This window comes from Phaenicophaeus curvirostris, chromosome 34 (genome assembly GCF_032191515.1).
Source record: "Phaenicophaeus curvirostris isolate KB17595 chromosome 34, BPBGC_Pcur_1.0, whole genome shotgun sequence".
Taxonomy (NCBI): Eukaryota; Metazoa; Chordata; class Aves; order Cuculiformes; family Cuculidae; genus Phaenicophaeus; species Phaenicophaeus curvirostris.
This window is the reverse complement of record NC_091425.1, coordinates 1,608,025-1,626,042: the sequence shown is the minus strand read 5'-3', so window position 1 is coordinate 1,626,042 and position 18,018 is coordinate 1,608,025. Positions and strand designations below refer to the sequence as shown.

At 52.3% G+C, this 18,018-nt stretch overlaps 1 protein-coding gene across 1 annotated transcript; it reads left to right on the top strand.

Annotated features, from left to right (window-relative positions):
* Positions 1 to 1,538: 1,538 nt before the first annotated feature.
* Positions 1,539 to 2,480, top strand: LOC138732637 (olfactory receptor 14A16-like). Its single transcript, XM_069879278.1, has one exon. The coding sequence runs from the start codon at positions 1,539 to 1,541 to the stop codon at positions 2,478 to 2,480; it is 942 nt and encodes a 313-aa protein (XP_069735379.1).
* Positions 2,481 to 18,018: the final 15,538 nt, after the last annotated feature.

The following is an 18,018-nucleotide window of genomic DNA, read 5'->3' as shown; positions in this document are numbered from 1 at the left end:
CAATGACACTGCAGGACAGAAGTGTGCCTGCCCAGATGATGAAGGAAGCATCAGGGATGGCTTCAGCCTGTTTCTCAGAATGTTCCCCTGGAGCCCCAGGGACACCTCGAGGGAGCCCAGAGGGAGCAGAGAAAGCGCTGCCTTGGGCTGCTCCTCTGCTGCTGAGCTGGGCTGGGCTCCTGGCAGGCAGGGAGCTCATCATGAGACAGGAGATCATAAAAGAGCCAGGTCTGGCCAGGAGCAGCTCCTCTGCAAAGCCCAGCAGGGCTGAGGACACTGCCTGCAGGCAGCGAGGGGACAGGAGGGAGCAGAGAGAGGGGAAAGGCAGGTGGGGTGGCAGGAGAGAGGAGGCTTCATTTGGAGAAAACTCTTCACAGCCCTTCTCCAGGTGAGTCTCTGAGTGCAGGACAATGCAGGTGCGGTTGCTGGAGGGATCTCCTAAAGCCGGCACAGCCACAGCCTGTGGGATCTGTCAGGAGGGCTCTTGCATTAAAGATAAGGAACTTCCCAGACTCTGTGTTTTCAGTTCCCTGCACCTGGGGAATTTGGTGGGAGAAATGGAACCAGAGCCTTTCATGCTTAAACAAGTCACTGAGACTCCTGAGCAGTATCCTTGAGCGGTCAGCAGGTCCGACAGGAGCCTCCAAATATGTCTCCAGCTGGTCCTCTGCCCATGGACAGCAGCAGCATCACCTCTGCTGGACCCATCAGGCTCAGTCTGTTCCATCCTTTTCTGCTTATCAACAAGACCCTACGTCCAGCTTAACCCGGGCAGATGTTTGTGTAGGGCCAGGGGGATGCAGAGAGGGTCAGATGGGATCTGTGAGCGCTGACAGGGAGAAGGCATGGGACAGGGAATCAGCTCCATTGAGGAAAACCTCCAGAGAGAAGGGATAGGATCAGAGATGGAGAGGAAACTTAAACCAGAGATGTTGCTGTTGTTCTCTTGTTCTCTCTGCCAGTGTCTCTGGGGATGGGAGTTGCAGAGTCAGGCACTGATCTTCTGTGCGGCTTTGGGCAGTGCATTCCTGAGGAATTAATTATCTCGTCTGCACTAAGATATCCTCGTTAGGACATTTGGCTTTTCTTGAGTTTTCCTCGCAAGCACTATGCTGCCCTCACAGATGCAAACCTGTCCCGTCACACCTTTAGGCATTCGAAACCTCTAAGCCTGCTACCTTCTCAGCTCCTCATCCCCGGCAGCGCAGATGCTGACAGGCCCTTCTGCACCAGGAGCAGTTCCCCTGGACAACGCTGAGCCCCAGCAGTGTCCCCTGTCCCCACCGTCCCCATGTCCCCTGCTGCAGAGCAGGGCTGACTCCTCGCAGCCAGCGGGCAGAGGCTCTGCTCCTCCCGGCACATTCAGCCGGCACCGAGCAGGGCTCCAGGCTCAGAGCTGGAGGAAGGGCTGAAAAAAGGTGACAAGGTGTGAGCAGGAGGGAGGGGAAGGAGAAATGGCTTTGATTTGGCTCAGAGGTTATCCTAACTTGTCACTGTCCTTCTCTCATATGACAGTGCCCCATGTCTGGAGGCAGCAGATGTCCAACAGCAGCTCCATCACCCAGTTCCTCCTCCTGCCATTCGCAGACTCACGGGAGCTGCAGCTCTTGCACTTCTGGCTCTTCCTGGGCATCTACCTGGCTGCCCTCCTGGGAAACGACCTCATCATCATCACCATCGCCTGCGACCACCACCTCCACACCCCCATGTACTTCTTCCTCCTCAACCTCGCCCTCCTCGACCTGGGATCCATCTCCACCACTGTCCCCAAATCCATGGCCAATTCCCTCTGGGACACCAAGACCATCTCCTACTCAGGATGTGTTGCCCAAATGTTTCTATTTATTTTCTTCCTTGGTACAGAATATTTTCTTCTCACAGTCATGTCCTACGACCGCTACGTTGCCATCTGCAACCCCCTGCACTACGGGACCCTCCTGGGCACCAGAGCTTGTGTCCACATGGCAGCAGCTGCCTGGGGCACTGGGTTTCTCTCTGCTCTGCTGCACACGGCCAGTACATTTTCCCTGCCCCTGTGCCAGGGCAATGCTGTGGACCAGTTCTTCTGTGAAATCCCCCAGATCCTCAAGCTCTCCTGCTCACATGCCAACCTCAGGGAGGTTGGGCTTCTTGTGGTTAGTTTCTTAGTAGCTTTTGGCTGTTTTGTTTTCATTGTGGTGTCCTATGTGCAGATCTTCAGGGCCGTGCTGAGGATTCCCTCAGAGCAGGGACGGCACAAAGCCTTCTCCACGTGCCTCCCTCACCTGGCTGTGGTCTCCCTGTTTCTCAGCACTGACACGTTTACCTACCTTAAGCCTCCCTCCTTCTCCTCCCCATCCATGAATTTAGTTGTGTCATTTCTCTATGCAGTGGTAACTCCAGCACTGAATCCCCTCATCTACGGCTTGAGGAACAAGGACCTCAAGGATGCGCTGCGGGAACTTATAACTGGACAGAGCTCTGATGCAATAAATTCCTGACCTTCTGCATAGCAGTTCTGGTGTTACTCATGGCTGGTGTTACTGCCTTCTATATTTTTATATTTCTACTTTTTTTTTTTTAACTTATGATCATGTTTTCAACTCTTTTTGAGTTCGTTGTGGGTTAGGTAATGACAACCCACACTATTGTAATCAAAATAAAGCCACTGCAGCACCTTGTCTCTTCCTCTGACCCTTCCTCCAAGGCTTTCTGGAGCTTCAGGAACAATTCCTTTGCTCATGGCTGGAAAAGAAGAAAGTCCCAGCATGGCAGCACTGCCAGGCACCAGCACTTGATCCCCCAGAGCTGTTCTCTCTCCATTTCCACACTCTCCTTCTCCCCCCTTGCCTTGCTGTAAGGCCTGAGGGCTCTGAGCTTGGTCACAGCCATGCTGCTTGTGGGACAGAGCTGCCTCCACAGCAGCCTTTCCATAGAGCAAGGGGACCTCCTCAGGGCAGAGCCTCAAGGCTTGGGGCTTCTTCTAAACTTTCTCTCAGGAACTGACTCAAGCATTTGTCCCAGAGGCAATAATCCTGGTGAAACCCCTGCCAACCACCATTCCCAGCACTGGCCTCTCACCCCAGCTTGGAGAGTTTCTTTGTTCTTCCATGAGAGGACACTGATTGAGTAGACCAAAGGCCAGTTTGGCATTGTACGGATCAGATGTGAGCGCACACATCATGTCTGTGAGCTGAGATGAACCTGAATGTGTAGACAGAGCAGTTTCTTCAGTTTCCACGAAGATCTCTGGGACAGATATTGCCTCGAAGTCTCTTCTCATTGCAAGTAACAAGACATGGGAATTCGCCTCAATATAGCACTTGGATGTCCCTCCACGAACCAAGGTCCCCATGTTCATTCCTCATGATGTGGGGCAAGCGTACTTTTACCTGTTCAGGTCCTAGGACATGAGGAGGTGATGGATGAGTAGGGGGTTAGGATGTCAGTTGTGTCTCAGAAACTCAGAATCCAGCAGGAAACATCTGACTGTGACGGGGACGATGAGGTCAGTTGTGTCTCTGGAGGTGACGGGGCAGCAGCAGGAACACGGCTGGGAAAGGAGCTCTGCCCAAGCCCCCACAGGACCTGTGCAGGGAGAGGGCTTGGGGACGGATGGAAAACACAACGGAGCCTCCTCAGGCCAGGAACAGGCTGGCAGCATCACCAGGAAAATCCCTTACGGTACGGGGGCACCACGGGTCCTTCACACCTCGGCACCTGCCAGGATCTGCTGACAGCATCTCTGGGGCAAATGCCTTGTGCTCCTTCTGTTGCCCCAGCAGCGTCACAGACACAAATCCCTTACAGTCAGGGGGCACCTCGGGCCCTTTGCCATTTCTTCTGCCCACAGGGATTGCATGAAGTTATTACAGTTTCTGGAAATTTCTATATGGGCACAAAATCTGCTTTTATTATAAAAATTTATGACTGGATGAGGGTTTAGTGGTGTCTGGGGATGATGTGCCATGTGCAGAAATAGGTGTTAAGCAGCCTGCGATCAAGCACCAAGTGCAGAGAGGAGCAAATGCAGGTAGGGAGTGTACTGGTAGGACCCAAATACAGAACGATATGGAGAGCTAGGATGATGTCTGGGAGAGGAAAGAGTCACAAGGAGGAACTTGTCAGGAAGAAGGAATGTCAAGGGAAGGGTAGTGGATGGGCAGACTGTTTTTTGAGCTTGAAGATCACTTCTAGAATCAGGCTTCTAGAATATCTTGGGTTGGAAGGGGCTCATGAGGATCACTGAGTCCAGCTCCCTGATCCTCACACGACTGTGTAAAATGGAACCATATCACTAAGATGATTGTCAAGATGCTCCTTGAACTCTGACAGGCTTGGTGCCATCACCACTTCCCTGGGGTGTTCCAGTGACTGAGCACCCTCTCCATGAGGAACCTTTTCCAGATGTCCAGTTGGAACTTCCCCTGATGCAGCTGCATTCCATTTCCTTGTGATCTACCCTGGTCACCAGGGAAAGGAGATCAGCGCCTTCCCCTTCACTGCCCTCCTTGAGGAAGCTCAAGACTGGGATGAGGTACCAGCCGTGTCCCACGCTGGGCTCTGCACACAGCCCTGCTCTGGGCTCTGCACACAGCCCTGCTCTGGGCAAGAAGAGAGGCTGGACACGAAGAGCAACGGAAATCCAGGACTCCTGGTTTCAATCCAGCAGATGCCACCACAGACCGTGTCCTCACCGTTCCGTTCCAGCCCTTCTGCCCAGGCCAGGGCGAGAGTCTGAGCTCAGCAGCAGAGCAGCCTGCCTCACACGAGGACCTGCGGGAAGAGGATTATCTTTCTTGTGGATTCTGCAGCCACAGAAATGCTCCCTTGCACTTCTCCAAGGACATCCCTTTCCCCAAGGGAGCATGTCCAGCCTGGCCTGGCTGCCGGTGCTGGTTTCCTCCCTGTGCAGCCCACAAGGCCACTTCTATGACCCAGATTTCTATGTTCAGGCCCTTCTATGTTCTGACTCTTGTATTATCCAAGTCTTAGAATCATAGAATCATAGAATAACCAGGTTGGACGAGACCCACCAGATCATCGAGTCCAACCATATTCTTCTATAATACAACTTTTCTATGGCCTTTCTTTGACCTGCCTCTTCTATCACCCTACTTCTACTCTTCTGTAGCCCAGCTCTTCTCTGAGCCCTCTATGACACTTCTAAGATCATAGAATTATAGAATAGGTTCGGTCGGAAGGGACCTTCAAGATCATCTAGTTTCTACCCACCTGTCGTGGTCAGGAACATCCCACTGGATCAGGCTGCCCAAGACCCCATCCAACCTGGCCTTGAACACCTCCAGGGGCAGTGCAGTCACAGCGTCCCTGGGCTACCTGTGCACTGCTTGGGGCATCTTCTGAGCCCTCAGGTGTCCCTGGCTCTGGGGACGGACACCAGGTCTACCCTGCGCCGACCTGCTTAGCTGAGTAGACGTGGCAGCCAGAGCGGGTAAGCCCAGGCAGCCAGTGGAAAGACCTGGTAGCTAGAACTGGGTAGACCTGGGAGCCGGAGCTAGGTACACCAGGAGAACTGAGGTGGGAAGACCTGGCGGACGCAGAGGGATTGACCTGTAAGCCGCCCCTGTACTCTGTGAGACCTGGTCATTTGTCCTAAAATTAGCGTTTTCGGTCAAAAGTTGGTATTCTGACCCCAAAAAATCAGATAAGATCAGTGTTCTGGCCCTACAAATAGGAGTTGTGGCCACAACAGTGGGTGTGCTGGCTCCGCTCTGGGGGCAGACTGTGATGGCTGTTAGGTGACACCAGCACCAGGGACGGGCACCAGGTCTACCCAGCACCGGCCGCCAGGTCTACGCAGTATCCACTTGCTGAGCTGGGTAGACTTGGCGTCCGGAGCTGGGTAGACTTGGCGTCCGGAGCTGGGTAGACTTGGCGTCCGGAGCTGGGTAGACTTGGCGTCCGGAGCTGGGTAGATTTGGCGTCCGGAGCTGGGTAGACTTGGCGTCCGGAGCTGGATAGACCTGTCAGCCGTATCAGCCAGCTTGATGTGGGTGTCCCTGCTGCTGTGGTGCAAGCTCCATGACCTCCACCTGCCTTGTAGCAGCCCTGCTGCCTCAGGAAACCTCAGCTGCCGCCTCTCCAACCCCCACCAGCTCCCTGTAGGGGTTCCTGCTGCGATGCCAGCTCGGAGACCTGCCTGGTGGTGGCCCTGCTGCCTCAGGACCCGCTCCAGCAGCCCCCGCTCCTGCCTGGAGAGTCATCGCTCTGCAAGCAGCTCGTCCCAGATGAAGGAGAACCAGCTGTGCAGCTGCCAGATGTGGCTCTCACTGAAATGGTCCTTGTGGCCTCACCACAGCCCCAGTGCACTGGAACCAGCTTAGCAGCCTCCAGGAAGAGCTTAATACCACATGGACCCTTGGACAACCCGAGATCCTTGTGGGGGTCCCTGCTGCTGCGGGACCAGCTCTGTGACCTCCACCTGCTTGTGCAGCCACAGGAACACTCCAGCGGCCACCTCTCCAGCCTCTCCAGCCTCTCCACCTCCTGATGCGCTGCAAGCTCAGAGACCTCCACCTTCCTGACTGTGGCCCTGCTGCCACTGGAGACCCCAGCAGCCACTGCTCTGACCTCCCTATTTAATCTCTCGCATCTATGAAGTGTCTGGATTTAAAGGAGAAGTTGGACACTGGCTGTGGGGGGAAGCAGCTGCAGGTCTCCCCTAGTACAGCAGCCTGGAGGAGTTCCAGAAGAGCTTAGAAAAACACCACCACGTGGACACAAACACAAATGTGAGCAACACCGAGGGAGCTGGAGAACGAGAGTGAAAGTTACACATTTCAGGGAAGAAGTCAAAGCAAACTGAAGGGTTTTTTTATTTTCGTATTAGCAACCACAGAAAGTTGTGCACACAAGGTATGGCCAGACAACTCCCCCCCCTGCCAAAAATCAGAAGGTGGCAAGTGCTCACTCTCTAGGGTGTCCTCAGCTAAACCGTGGCAGAAGGGCCTCACAAATCCAGTTTTTAGCAGTCAAGTAGATCGTAGCCATCCTGGAAACAAGGGGAACTCGCCTCGAGGAGCCAAGCACGGAGCCCACATGAGCTCAGCTAACGCAGGGGTCACCAGCACCGCGGGTGAGAGTCCTCTTTGTCGGTAACGTGGCCACGTGTGCTGCATCTCAGTGACGGGGGCTGACAGTGCTGGCTCTTCCCCGTCACAGCCACCGTTCTGCTTGTGTGTCATCAGGTGCCTTAGTTAATGTCAGTGAGAGTTGCTGCCTCCATAACGGGGAAACCACCACCCCTCCTTAACCACTACTGCGTAGCCTAAAGAGGAAAATTTGTGTGTCTACTACCTATCCAAATAAATTATTTGAAATATAACTATATGCCTTATCAGTCACCCTGAGGTGATCAGTGTTGCTCTCATCGTGCATCTCTCACAGCAGCTGCTGATGGATTATCTCCCACACCATCCTCTTGCGGAAGTAAAGGATGTCACTCTGGAAAGAAAAGGAAAAATCCTTTAAACACGAAGTCGAGGCAGAAAATATGCACCAATATCAACAGGGAGAAACCCTCTTCTCCAGGAGACATAAGGGCCAGGTATCCCTAACCCACCGGCTGCGGCATCTCGTGTAGGGAAGTAGGAAGCAGACACCAGATGTAAGGATGGAGAACACAGCTCTGCCCTTCCGAGGCCACTGTGAAGCTCCAACCCCACCAGCCACGCACCAACCCCACAGCGAGGGATAGAACCCCCATCCCTGCTCCAGGCACAATCAGCAGCTGCTGCGGAACTCGGGACCTGATGGAATGGCTGGAAGATGCCAGGGGAGGGTGAGGTTGAGACTTGCAGACAAAAACTCCACAGTCGCTTCCGTTCTGGTGCTGAGGGATTTCCTAAGGAATGCAAAGAAGCAGAATTTTCCAATACCATAAAAGAGAGGCAGTTTGGAAGCAGCACACGTTACCCATCCTAACAGACATGCGGGACAATCCATTCACCATCGCACAACTCAGGAAACAGACCTGATTGACCACACATCATCTCTTCGCTTGGGTGTCACAATCCAAGTTCTTGGCAGGCTGAGAAGGGAGAGCAGCCTCCGAAGAGAGACGCCACAGAATCAAAGTATTTGATGGTCTTCTTTCTCATGTCGGTGACCTGTGATTACAAGGGGACTGTCAGACAAAGCACAAACTTCTGCTGCACACACACATCAAAATCAACACGGCTTTTCTCACCAGTTTTCTCTCCCCATCCAATTCCAAACAAAAAGCCACACCTCAGATCCTGTGTTCAGTCTGGGGCCTCTCACTACAAGGTATTGAGCTGCTGGACTGTGTCCAGAGAACACCAACAAAACCAGTGAAGTGTACAAAGCACAAGTCTTATGAGGAGCAGCTGAAGGAACTGGGACTGTTGAACCTAGAGAGGAAGACCTGGCAAGGGGCAGTGCTGACTGCTGCAGAGGAAGGTAAAAAAAAACCCCAGGGACACTTGCCAATCCCCCCTGGGGGAAAAAAAGCCTTCCTCCCTGCAGCTGCAGGGCATGAGAAACCATCTTCATGGGGCAGGAGCAGCAGGCAGTAACCTAGCCAAACCGGGCTAAAGAAATCCTGACTAGTGGTCCTGCTCGATGCTGCAGAGGAAGGCAAAAAACCCCTGGGGACCAGTGCCAATCTGCCCCAGGGGAAAATTCCTTCCTGACCCCAAAGCTGGTGATCGGCTGTTCCCTGAGCATGTGAGCAAGACCTGACTCCTCATCCCACAAGCTGCTCATGCCTCCCAGAAGATGCCGGACCTTTCTTCTCCCTCAACCTGAAGCCATCCCAGGGGCTTCCAAGAGTGGCAAACTGCTCCCAGTCTGATGGGCCTTCGGGGCAAGAACCCTTCTCCTGTCCTGTATGGCACCAGTGGGTGCTCCAAAGCACTGGAACCCCTAGCTTCATGCTGTTACTGACCTTCAGTCTGCAAGAGAAAAACACAGGGAGCACTCCAGTGCTCCTCAAGAAGGAATTCCCTTGTCTTACCACTCCTATCCAGCTGAAAAGACCTCCTAGCCTCCAGCACCTCCCGGGCTTGGTGGCTCTTCTCATCTCCTGAGGAGCTGGCAGCTTTGTCCAGCCTCCAGCCTTCCTCCCTTATCTCCCTCCAGTAATTCCACGGGCTCCGTAAGGGCTTCCTCGTGGATGTCTCGGAGCTGTCCCCAGCCCAGCTGTCCTGGTGGCGAGGCTGGGCAGACTGACAGAGGGAAGGGGACGCTGCCCCTGGTTACCTGCCTGGGGCATTGTGACTGTGCGGTGCCAGGCACTGGCACTGTGACACGGGGGGGGACGGGCACTGCCCGCCCACCCACCCCCTCTGCCCAGCATCCAGGAGCCCATGGGGACCGTCCCTACCCTTGGTGGCCTTGATCTGGCTGGGCACAAACTGCTTTCTGGGGCTGTAAAGGTGCTAATTTAAGCAGCCACAGCCTGGAAGAAAGTCAAAGCATAACCACAGCAATAGGTTGCAATGGATGGTGCCAACAGAGCACCACAGGCTCACAAACCACGTGAGCAAGGATTACACTGCTGTGGTGGACACATTGGTCATTTTCAGATCTGGAACGCTTGGTTCTCTGCTCAAACCACAACTAGGCAAATGATATCTCATCCTAACTGTAAAAACAGCCCAGCACTCTTATCAGCATCGCATCCCCTTTTCCCACTGAGACCAAGCTACACAGTTGGCCATGTTTATGTAGGATGTGAATTATGCTTCAGCCACAGGTGAAGCTTTCACAGAATCATAGAATAACCAGGTTGGAAGAAACGCACTGGATCATCGAGTCCAACCATTCCGACCAAACACTTAACCATGCCCCTTAGCACCTCATCCACCCGTGCTTGAAACACCTCCAGGAAGGTGACTCAACCACCTCCCTGTGACTTTAAGCTTTCTGAAACTTCTTTGCTTACCTCGATTTGTGGGAAGATGTACAGATCTTATCTAAAACCCTGGAAAATCTCTTCTTCCTCTAGGATTTAGTATTTTGAGTACTGAAAGCATAAGCAAGGCACTATTCTTGTCATTTTGTACATCAGTACCACAATTGCTACGTACTTTCAGCCTACAGAAATAAGGCCCTTTGTACCCTTACAATCATTTGGTTGTGGTGATGCCAGAGGTGAAAGAAAAGGGATTTGTTTCTCTCGGCACGAACCTTGCAGAGGTGTAGAGAGGATGCACAATTTCCTCACCATTCCTTATCAGTGTGTCAAGTGACATTTGTTTTGTACTGCTGTGTAACGTTATGAATGGCAACATTGGCATGTGACACATTAAATCAGAGTAATGAAAGTTCAATTGGCAGACTCTGTGTAACGGGTGAGTTTTCTTTCTTTGTGAATTTGAAAGAAGAGAAGAAAAACTTTAGGTAATGCAACCTGTCATTTCGTGAAAACTGTTCAGTCGTGTGGCGCTTGACTTACATGTCTTCCTCATCTGCTTTTGGCTCATGTCTGCCCTCATCAACAGCAGCGGCACAGAATGATCCTGAATCCTTCTCCTTCTTTTCTTTTGGAAGCAACAGAGTTAATCTCCCTTCTGGAGAGGAAGGAAAACATTCTTGCAGTTGTATGTTAGCTAACTATCAAAGTGTATGTAAAGTGACAGCAACAGTAACAAACATCCTCCCACGTTCAATCAATAAAACCCAAATCTTTCTTACCAACTTTCTCTCCAGCCAGAGCAGGACCTACTGAAGCGACGTCACTGTCAGCTGAGACATTCAGCAGTCCCAGAGGGACTTCGGCTTGCCAATCCTTTCTCTTTTCCTTGGTGTCGTCAGTACCATCGGACCCTAAGTGGAAGTAAAAGGCAAAGCAATGTTCTCATAGGATGAGATGCTACAACATGAGGGAGCTGGGGGTGTTTAGCCTGGAGAAGAGGAGGCTGAGGGGAGACCTCATTGCTCTCTCCAACTACCTGAAAGGAGGTTGTGGAGAGGAGGGAGCTGGGCTCTTCTCCCAAGGGACAGGGGACAGGATGAGAGGGAATGGCCTCAAGCTCCGCCAGGGGAGCTTTAGACTGGATATTAGGAAAAAAATTTTCACAGAAAGGGTGATTGGTCCCTGGCAGAGGCTGCCCAGGGAGGGGGTTGAGTCCCCTTCCCTGGAGGGGTTTAAGGGATGGGTGGGCGAGGTGCTGAGGGACATGGGTTATGTTTGGTAGGAATGGTTGGACTTGATGATCCTGTGGGTCTCTTCCAACCTGGTTGTTCTATGACTCGATGATTCGATGAGAGCTCAGCAGATAAACCTGCTATGGCCTAGACTTAGCTGAATTTACTGAATGCCAATCGGCGCTGGCCCCGGCACCGGCTCGAGTGCCTTCAGAGACGGTGCCGTGGCTGCACCGTCTGGCACTGGCAAGAGTCAAGCTCTCAACCAGCAGCACTGCTCAGCCAAAACATCTTTGTTGAGTGCCTTGCTTTGGCTGTTTGCTGCTCTCCTGAGCATCAATCAGTCCCGCACGGAACTTCGGTGGCCTTGATGGGATGGGCCAGCTAAACTGCTGAGCAGGGACGCCCACAGTGCCCTGTCCATTGCGGGGGGATGCTGGAGCAGAGCCGCTGGGCTCGGCCACCTCCAGATCGCTCCGTGCCGCTCCTCTCTGCAGCCGTGGCAGCGCCCTGCACATGAAGCTCTGCCTGGCCCTGGGCCAGTTGCAGGTGCCGATCGGCGGGAAGCGGGCAGCCGGGGACCCTGCTGAAGAGGAGGAAGGCGAGGCCACCGACTGCCTCGGCCTCGTCTGGCCCCGCGGCTCCTGCGCGGTCACTTTCCCGTGAGTGCCGGTGCCATGTCCCACGGCAAGGACTGGGCAGCGGCTCTGTCCTGCCCCACGGGGCTCCACGCTGCCTCTGGGGCACTTGCCACGGGCAGGGCTGCGCTCGCCCCCATCTCTGCCCGCAGGCTGCGCAGAGCGGGGGCACTCAGGTTGTTTCCCTGCTTTCTGCAGCTCACACCAGGCGAAGGAGCCGTGGGTCAGCGCACTCCTCGGGTGAGCCCTGCCTGGCAACACAGCCGTGGGGGCGATGCTCCCAGCATGGGGGAATGCTCCATGGGCAGCTGTCTGAGGCGGAAACAGCGCTCCAGAGCTGTTATTTCTAGCAGAAAGTTATTACAGATGGGATCAGTGCTAGATGGAAAGGGCCCCTGGAAGTCCTCTACGCCACTACTCTCTTCCAGGGCCAAGATCCACTCCCTGTGACACCTCCCAGGCCTGCACTGCCCTCCTAGGGAACAAATTCTCCCCAATACCCAGTCAGAGCCCACCGACCTGCAAGTTCTGGCCTCTGCCTTTCTCTTTTACACCCTCTGCCACAAGTGAGAGGAGTCTGGCTCCACAGTCCTTGCAAGGGCCCTTTAAGTAGGTGTAAGCTAGTATCAGATCACTTCTCAGGCTCCACAAGCCCAAGTACCTCAACTTATCCTCAATAAAAGGCACTGATCTGAAAAATATTCAGGGTATCAGAGCCCAGAAATTAACAGCAACTCTAGCATTTCTACTTATTTAAAATAAATGTAGATTAAGGGCTTGGTTGAGAAAATACAGAAAAACCTCCTGCAGTTTATTATTCTAAAACATACAACACAACTGAAATTACAAATGAAACTACACATCTCCCTTCCCCTTTGGTAAATTACTTTAAAACAGAGATACTTGAGCATACCTGTGAAGTAAGTATTTTGGCAATTGCTCCACTACAGCGACAAGAAACTCTGAAACTGAAGCCGAATTCCTCATTTGCAACAGGTTCCTCTTTGCTGCTTTTGGAAGGGTCTTCTAAGGAAGCCTGGCTTTCAGTCCCACAGTTCTGGTCGCTCTTTCTCTTGGGTACCATATAACTCTCTCCATCTTCTGCCTGACATTCCTCAGACTCTCTCACTTGTTCCGCTTTCTGCCTTTTAGTTACAATATTTGTCTCTTCTTCTGATTTTCTCTTAAGAGGCAATCTGTTTTCTTGAAACACATCTTTTTTCCCCTCGCACCCACGAAGGTTTCTCCAAGCAGAGATTACATCCAGCCAAGACTTTGGTTCCTCAGTGACAAGGCTTTTAACCTCATGCAGCGTTTTCCCTGGAAGAAAAAGTAGTTTCAGCATAAGTACTACAGTCTCAGAATTTGATTTTCCTACAGATTGAGAACAGCTGTTAACAGACGCCGTTCAAATTTTGTTTGTGTGTGAATCCTGGAACCACAGCAGCAGGCATCACTGCCATCACAGGCACAACTGAGCTCTCAGTACCCACACATGCCACCAGCAGAGACCAAGGCATCCCTCTGATTATAAGCTCTGCAGAACCAAGACGAAATTGTGCAAGGATTGTATTCTGCAGAAGAACTCAGCAGCTCTAAAAAAACTGGACCATTCCCAGGGACAGAGGGCCAGCCAACCATGCCACCCTCCCCAGAAAGCACTTGGTCCAGGATTAGAGATGTGAGACGCTTGCCAAGAAGCAAAGACACACATTGATTCAGCTCAGAATAAAGTCCACAAATTTACTCTTTCTGAATGGAAATATCTCTTCGCTACTATCGACCTGACTTCAGTCCGGCAAAGTCTCCGACACACGCCTGTTCTTACACCTGGAGATAACCCTCCTGACCTAGCTAGGACAAGGGACACACAAGGAATATAGAGGCCAATTCACTGCAAAACCTCAAAACTGGTCAAGGCACAGGGGACTGGGAGAAAGGGACTTCTTTACTCTGTTAGAATCGTGCTTAAATTTGATCCTCAAAGCCCAGGGCCACCTGTGATCTCCCAAATAAAATCCAACCTGCATGCAGATTTCCATCCATCTTGTTCTTATCACAGAATCACAGAATCACAGAATAACCAGGTTGGAAGAGACCCACCGGATCATCGAGTCCAACCATTCCTATCAAAATTATTCAACACTGGCAGAGAATGTGACTCGAGTAGCTGAGATTTACCAGAAATCTGTGTACTTAACAAATAAGCGACACAGGAGACACGCCTGGATCCACTTTGCCTAAAAGAAAACAACTCAACCTTAAAAATGCACACAAACTGTCCAGAACTGGACTCGTTTCGTTAATCTTATTTTGGTGTGGCTGTGTTGTTACTCACACACATCTAGGTAAAGTGCCAGCACTGCAGAGGCTGGTAAGGTATCTACTGGAACTATTTTTAAAACCATTTTGAGCACAAAATAGTCCCGCATTGAGAACACACCAGGGCAAAAGATACTTCAGAATTTATTACTGTGAATTACAACTACAGCTGTTGGAATCAACATAAATCCTGTTAACCAATAAAATATTAATTTCCATGCCAGCAAAACACAAGCTGGTATCTACTGAAAACATTTTCAAAGGCATTTTCACAATACAAAAAAAAAAAAGCATTGGGAACACACCTAGGCCAAAGATACCTCAGAGCTGATCACTGTGCATCAGAACCACAGCTGTCAGCACAGAAATAACAGACTAACTTCACAGACAGGACTTCTAGGAACCTTCCACTACCTGAAAGAAGCCGACAAGAAAGCTGGGGAGGGACTGTTCACAAAGGCTTGTAATGACAGGACGAGGGGAAATGGGGATGAACTGGAGAGGTGCAGATTTGGGCTAGACATGAGGAAGAATTTCTTCACCATGGGAGTGGTGGAACACTGGAACAGGCTGCCCAGGGAAGTTGTGGAAGCCCCATCCCTGGAGGTGTTCAAGGCCAGACTGCACGGGGCCTTGGGCAGCCTGATCTGGTGAGAGGTATCCCTGACCATGGTGTGGGGGTTGGAACTAGATGATCTTTAAGGTCCCTTCCAACCCATATTGTTTTATGATTCTATGACTTCCACCGGGGTTCACGATTCCAAGTACACCCGAGAGAAGGTGCTGGTGCCGGCCTTACCTTTCTCCCTAGAAACGGTGAGCGGGGGCTGTTTGTGAAGCCGCAGGAACAGCCGCTCTCCAGACCGGAGCTCCCTCAGCTCATCCAGCTTTGCCTCTGTGCTGAAGAAGACCTTTCCAGGCACGCTGACCACCTCCAGGGAAACACAAGCTGCGATCATGGCAGGAAGATGTGCAGCTGCCCACCCCAAACAAATGCACATTTGGGGCGAGCAGCAGCCCCTCCACCCCGGGTCCCCCCTCCTTCCGGGTCCCTTCTCACCCCCGGCCCCTCTGGGTCCAGGATTAGAGACCGGGGACACTTTCCAAGTATCAAAGATGCACATTGATTAAGCCCAGAATAAAGTTCACAAGTTTGTTCTTTTAGAATGGAAATTTGCACTTGGGGCACAACAACCCTGAGCAGCTACAGACTAGGAGAAGTCTGTCTAGAAAGCTGCCTGGAGGAGAGAGACCTGGGGGTGTTGGTTGACAGCGACTGAACATGAGCCAGCAGTGGCCCAGGTGGCCAAGAAGGCCAATGGCATCTTGGCTTGGATCAGAAACGGCATGACCAGCAGGTCCAGGTAGGTTCTTCTCCCTCTGGACTCAGCACTGGTGAGACCGCTCCTCAAATCCTGTGTTCAGTTCTGGGCCCCTCACCACAAGAAGGAAGTTGAGGCTCTGGAACAAGTCCAGAGAAGAGCAACGAAGCTGGTGAGGGGGCTGGAGAACAAGCTTTACGAGGAGCGGCTGAGAGAGCTGGAGTTGTTTAGCCTGGAGAAGAGGAGGCTGAGGGGAGACCTCATTGCTCTCTCCAACTACCTGAAAGGAGGTTGTGGAGAGGAGGGAGCTGGGCTCTTCTCCCAAGGGACAGGGGACAGGACGAGAGGGAATGGCCTCAAGCTCCACCAGGGGAGGTTCAGGATGGACATTAGGAAATAGTTTTTCACAGGAAGGGTCATTGGGAACTGGCAGAGGCTGCCCTGGGAGGGGGTTGTGTCACCTTCTCTGGACGTGTTTAAGGGACAGGTGGATGAGGTGCTAAGGGGCATGGGTTAGTGTTTGATAGGAATGGTTGGACTTGATGATCCGGTGGGTCTCTTCCAACCTGGTTATTCTATGATTCTATGATTCTATGTTGCTTACATGTGCAAGGCACATGCGTGGTGTGTGCATGGGGTGAGCACAGCGTGAGCCTAGAATGTGTATGACGTGTGTATGGCTGGTGAGTCATCCTGATGACATGTGCTAGCGTGTTTGATGCATATGTATAGCATGTACACAGAATGTACGTAACATGCACATGGCATATGTGGCATGTTGCTTGTGTGTGCAAGGTATGTGCGTAGCATGTGCAAGAAATGTGCATGGCTGCTGTGTCACCTTCATGGTGTGTGCGTGGCACGTCCATGGCTGGATGTCATCTTGATGGCATGTGTTAGTCTGTTGGATGCATGTGTATGGCATGTACACGGCATGTACATAACATGCACATGGCATGTGTGGCATGTTGCTTGTGTGTGCAAGGAATGTGCGTGGCATGTGCTTCACCTTTTTTGAATGTGCTAATGTGTGAGTGGCATGTGGATGGCATGTAAACAGCACATACATAAAATGCAAATGTTCTGTGTGTGCAGTGTGTGGAATGTTGCTTGCATGTGCAAGGCATGTGCACGGATGGTGGGTCACCTTCATGGCGTGTGTGAGCATGTGCGTGGTCTGTCCATGGCTGATGTGACATCTTGATGGCACGTGCCAGCATGTGCGTGGCATGTGTATGGTATGTACACAGCATGCACATAACATGCACATGGCATGTGTATAGCATGTGCAATGTTGCTCACATGTGCATGGTGTGCGTGTGGCCTGTTCATGGATGGTGTGTCACAATCATGGTGTGCGCTAGTGCTTGTGGCATGTGGATGATGTGTACACAGCATATACATAACATGCACATGGCATGTTTGCCATGTTGCTTGCAGGTGCAAGGTGTGTGCATGGGATGTGCATGAGTTGTGGCGTAAGCCTAGCATGTACATGGCGTGTGCACGAGAGCAGTGGCATGTGTGGCATGTGTGTGGTGTGTGCCTGGCATGTGTGTGGCATGTTTATGGCATGTGGCATGCACATGTTTGGCTGGCCAAGCCCATGGCACCCTAGTATTGTTGTCTCGATCCAGCATTCAGTAAGCGCGATGCCGGCACGTGCTAACCCTAAGCGGATAACACTCCGGCTCACGCCGTCAACTTGATCAACGGTGATCAGCAAAGACGAGTCCCGAGAAAGCCACGTACCCGAATGCTGCTGGCCTGCAGGGCACCGCCACGTCGCTTCTCCCTCTCTCCCTGTGGAGGGGTCGGGATCCCGCAGGGGCTCTTGTTGACAGTACTCCTGTCAGATTCTCCCTGCTGACAAAGCAAAATCAAGGAGCTGTTACAACAAAAAACTCCAAGTAACCGTGCTTTAAATGAACCACTCCCCTCCCCAGCAGCTCTCACCACTGCGAGCGACACCCCAGCGCCCAGCAAGCTCTAAGCTGTGCCAGACTGGCCCCAGCCTGCCACGGGATCAGGCAGAGCTCCTCCAGCTCTCCCTACCACGCTGAGGCCGTCAGAGGGAGGACAAGCGACCAAGTTTTCCAAATGCAGGTTTCCCTCGAGGGAAGCAGGAGTACAGCGGTTCACCCGGGTAGAGCAGCCTCTGAAAGGCCGCGTGTCCATCTCCTGACCCTGAGCTCAGCGCCATGGGATACCTTAGCACTAAAGCTAACGGGAGAAGTATTTTAGTGACCGCTCATTCCCGCCCGACAACCTCCTGAGGCACTGGTTCAGCCACACTTGAAGTAGAGGACAGACACTGAGGAGGCAGGAAGAAGCATGAGAAACTCGAGCTTACTTCACTGACCTTTGCCTCGAGGCAGAGCCCTGCCTTCAGGTCTCACAGCCCTTTCTTCTCCTTCACCAAACCAGGATTGGGAATCGGGTTTCGGTCACCTCCCATGACAGAACCCTCCAGCCATGTGCAAGTTCTCCCCAGAGAAATGGTTCTAGTTCCCTTGCCGGCCCCCAACAGAAGGACGCTCGTGACGTCCGTTCTCATCCGTTTCAGCAGTGGAAACTCCCTTGTTCACCAGGCATCAGCGTTTCTCCCCACTTTGTGTCTA

What these genes read in the sequence shown, in the direction of transcription:
- LOC138732637 (XM_069879278.1), top strand. Translation starts at nt 1,539, where the DNA reads ATGTCCAACAGCAGCTCCATCACCCAGTTCCTCCTCCTGCCATTCGCA.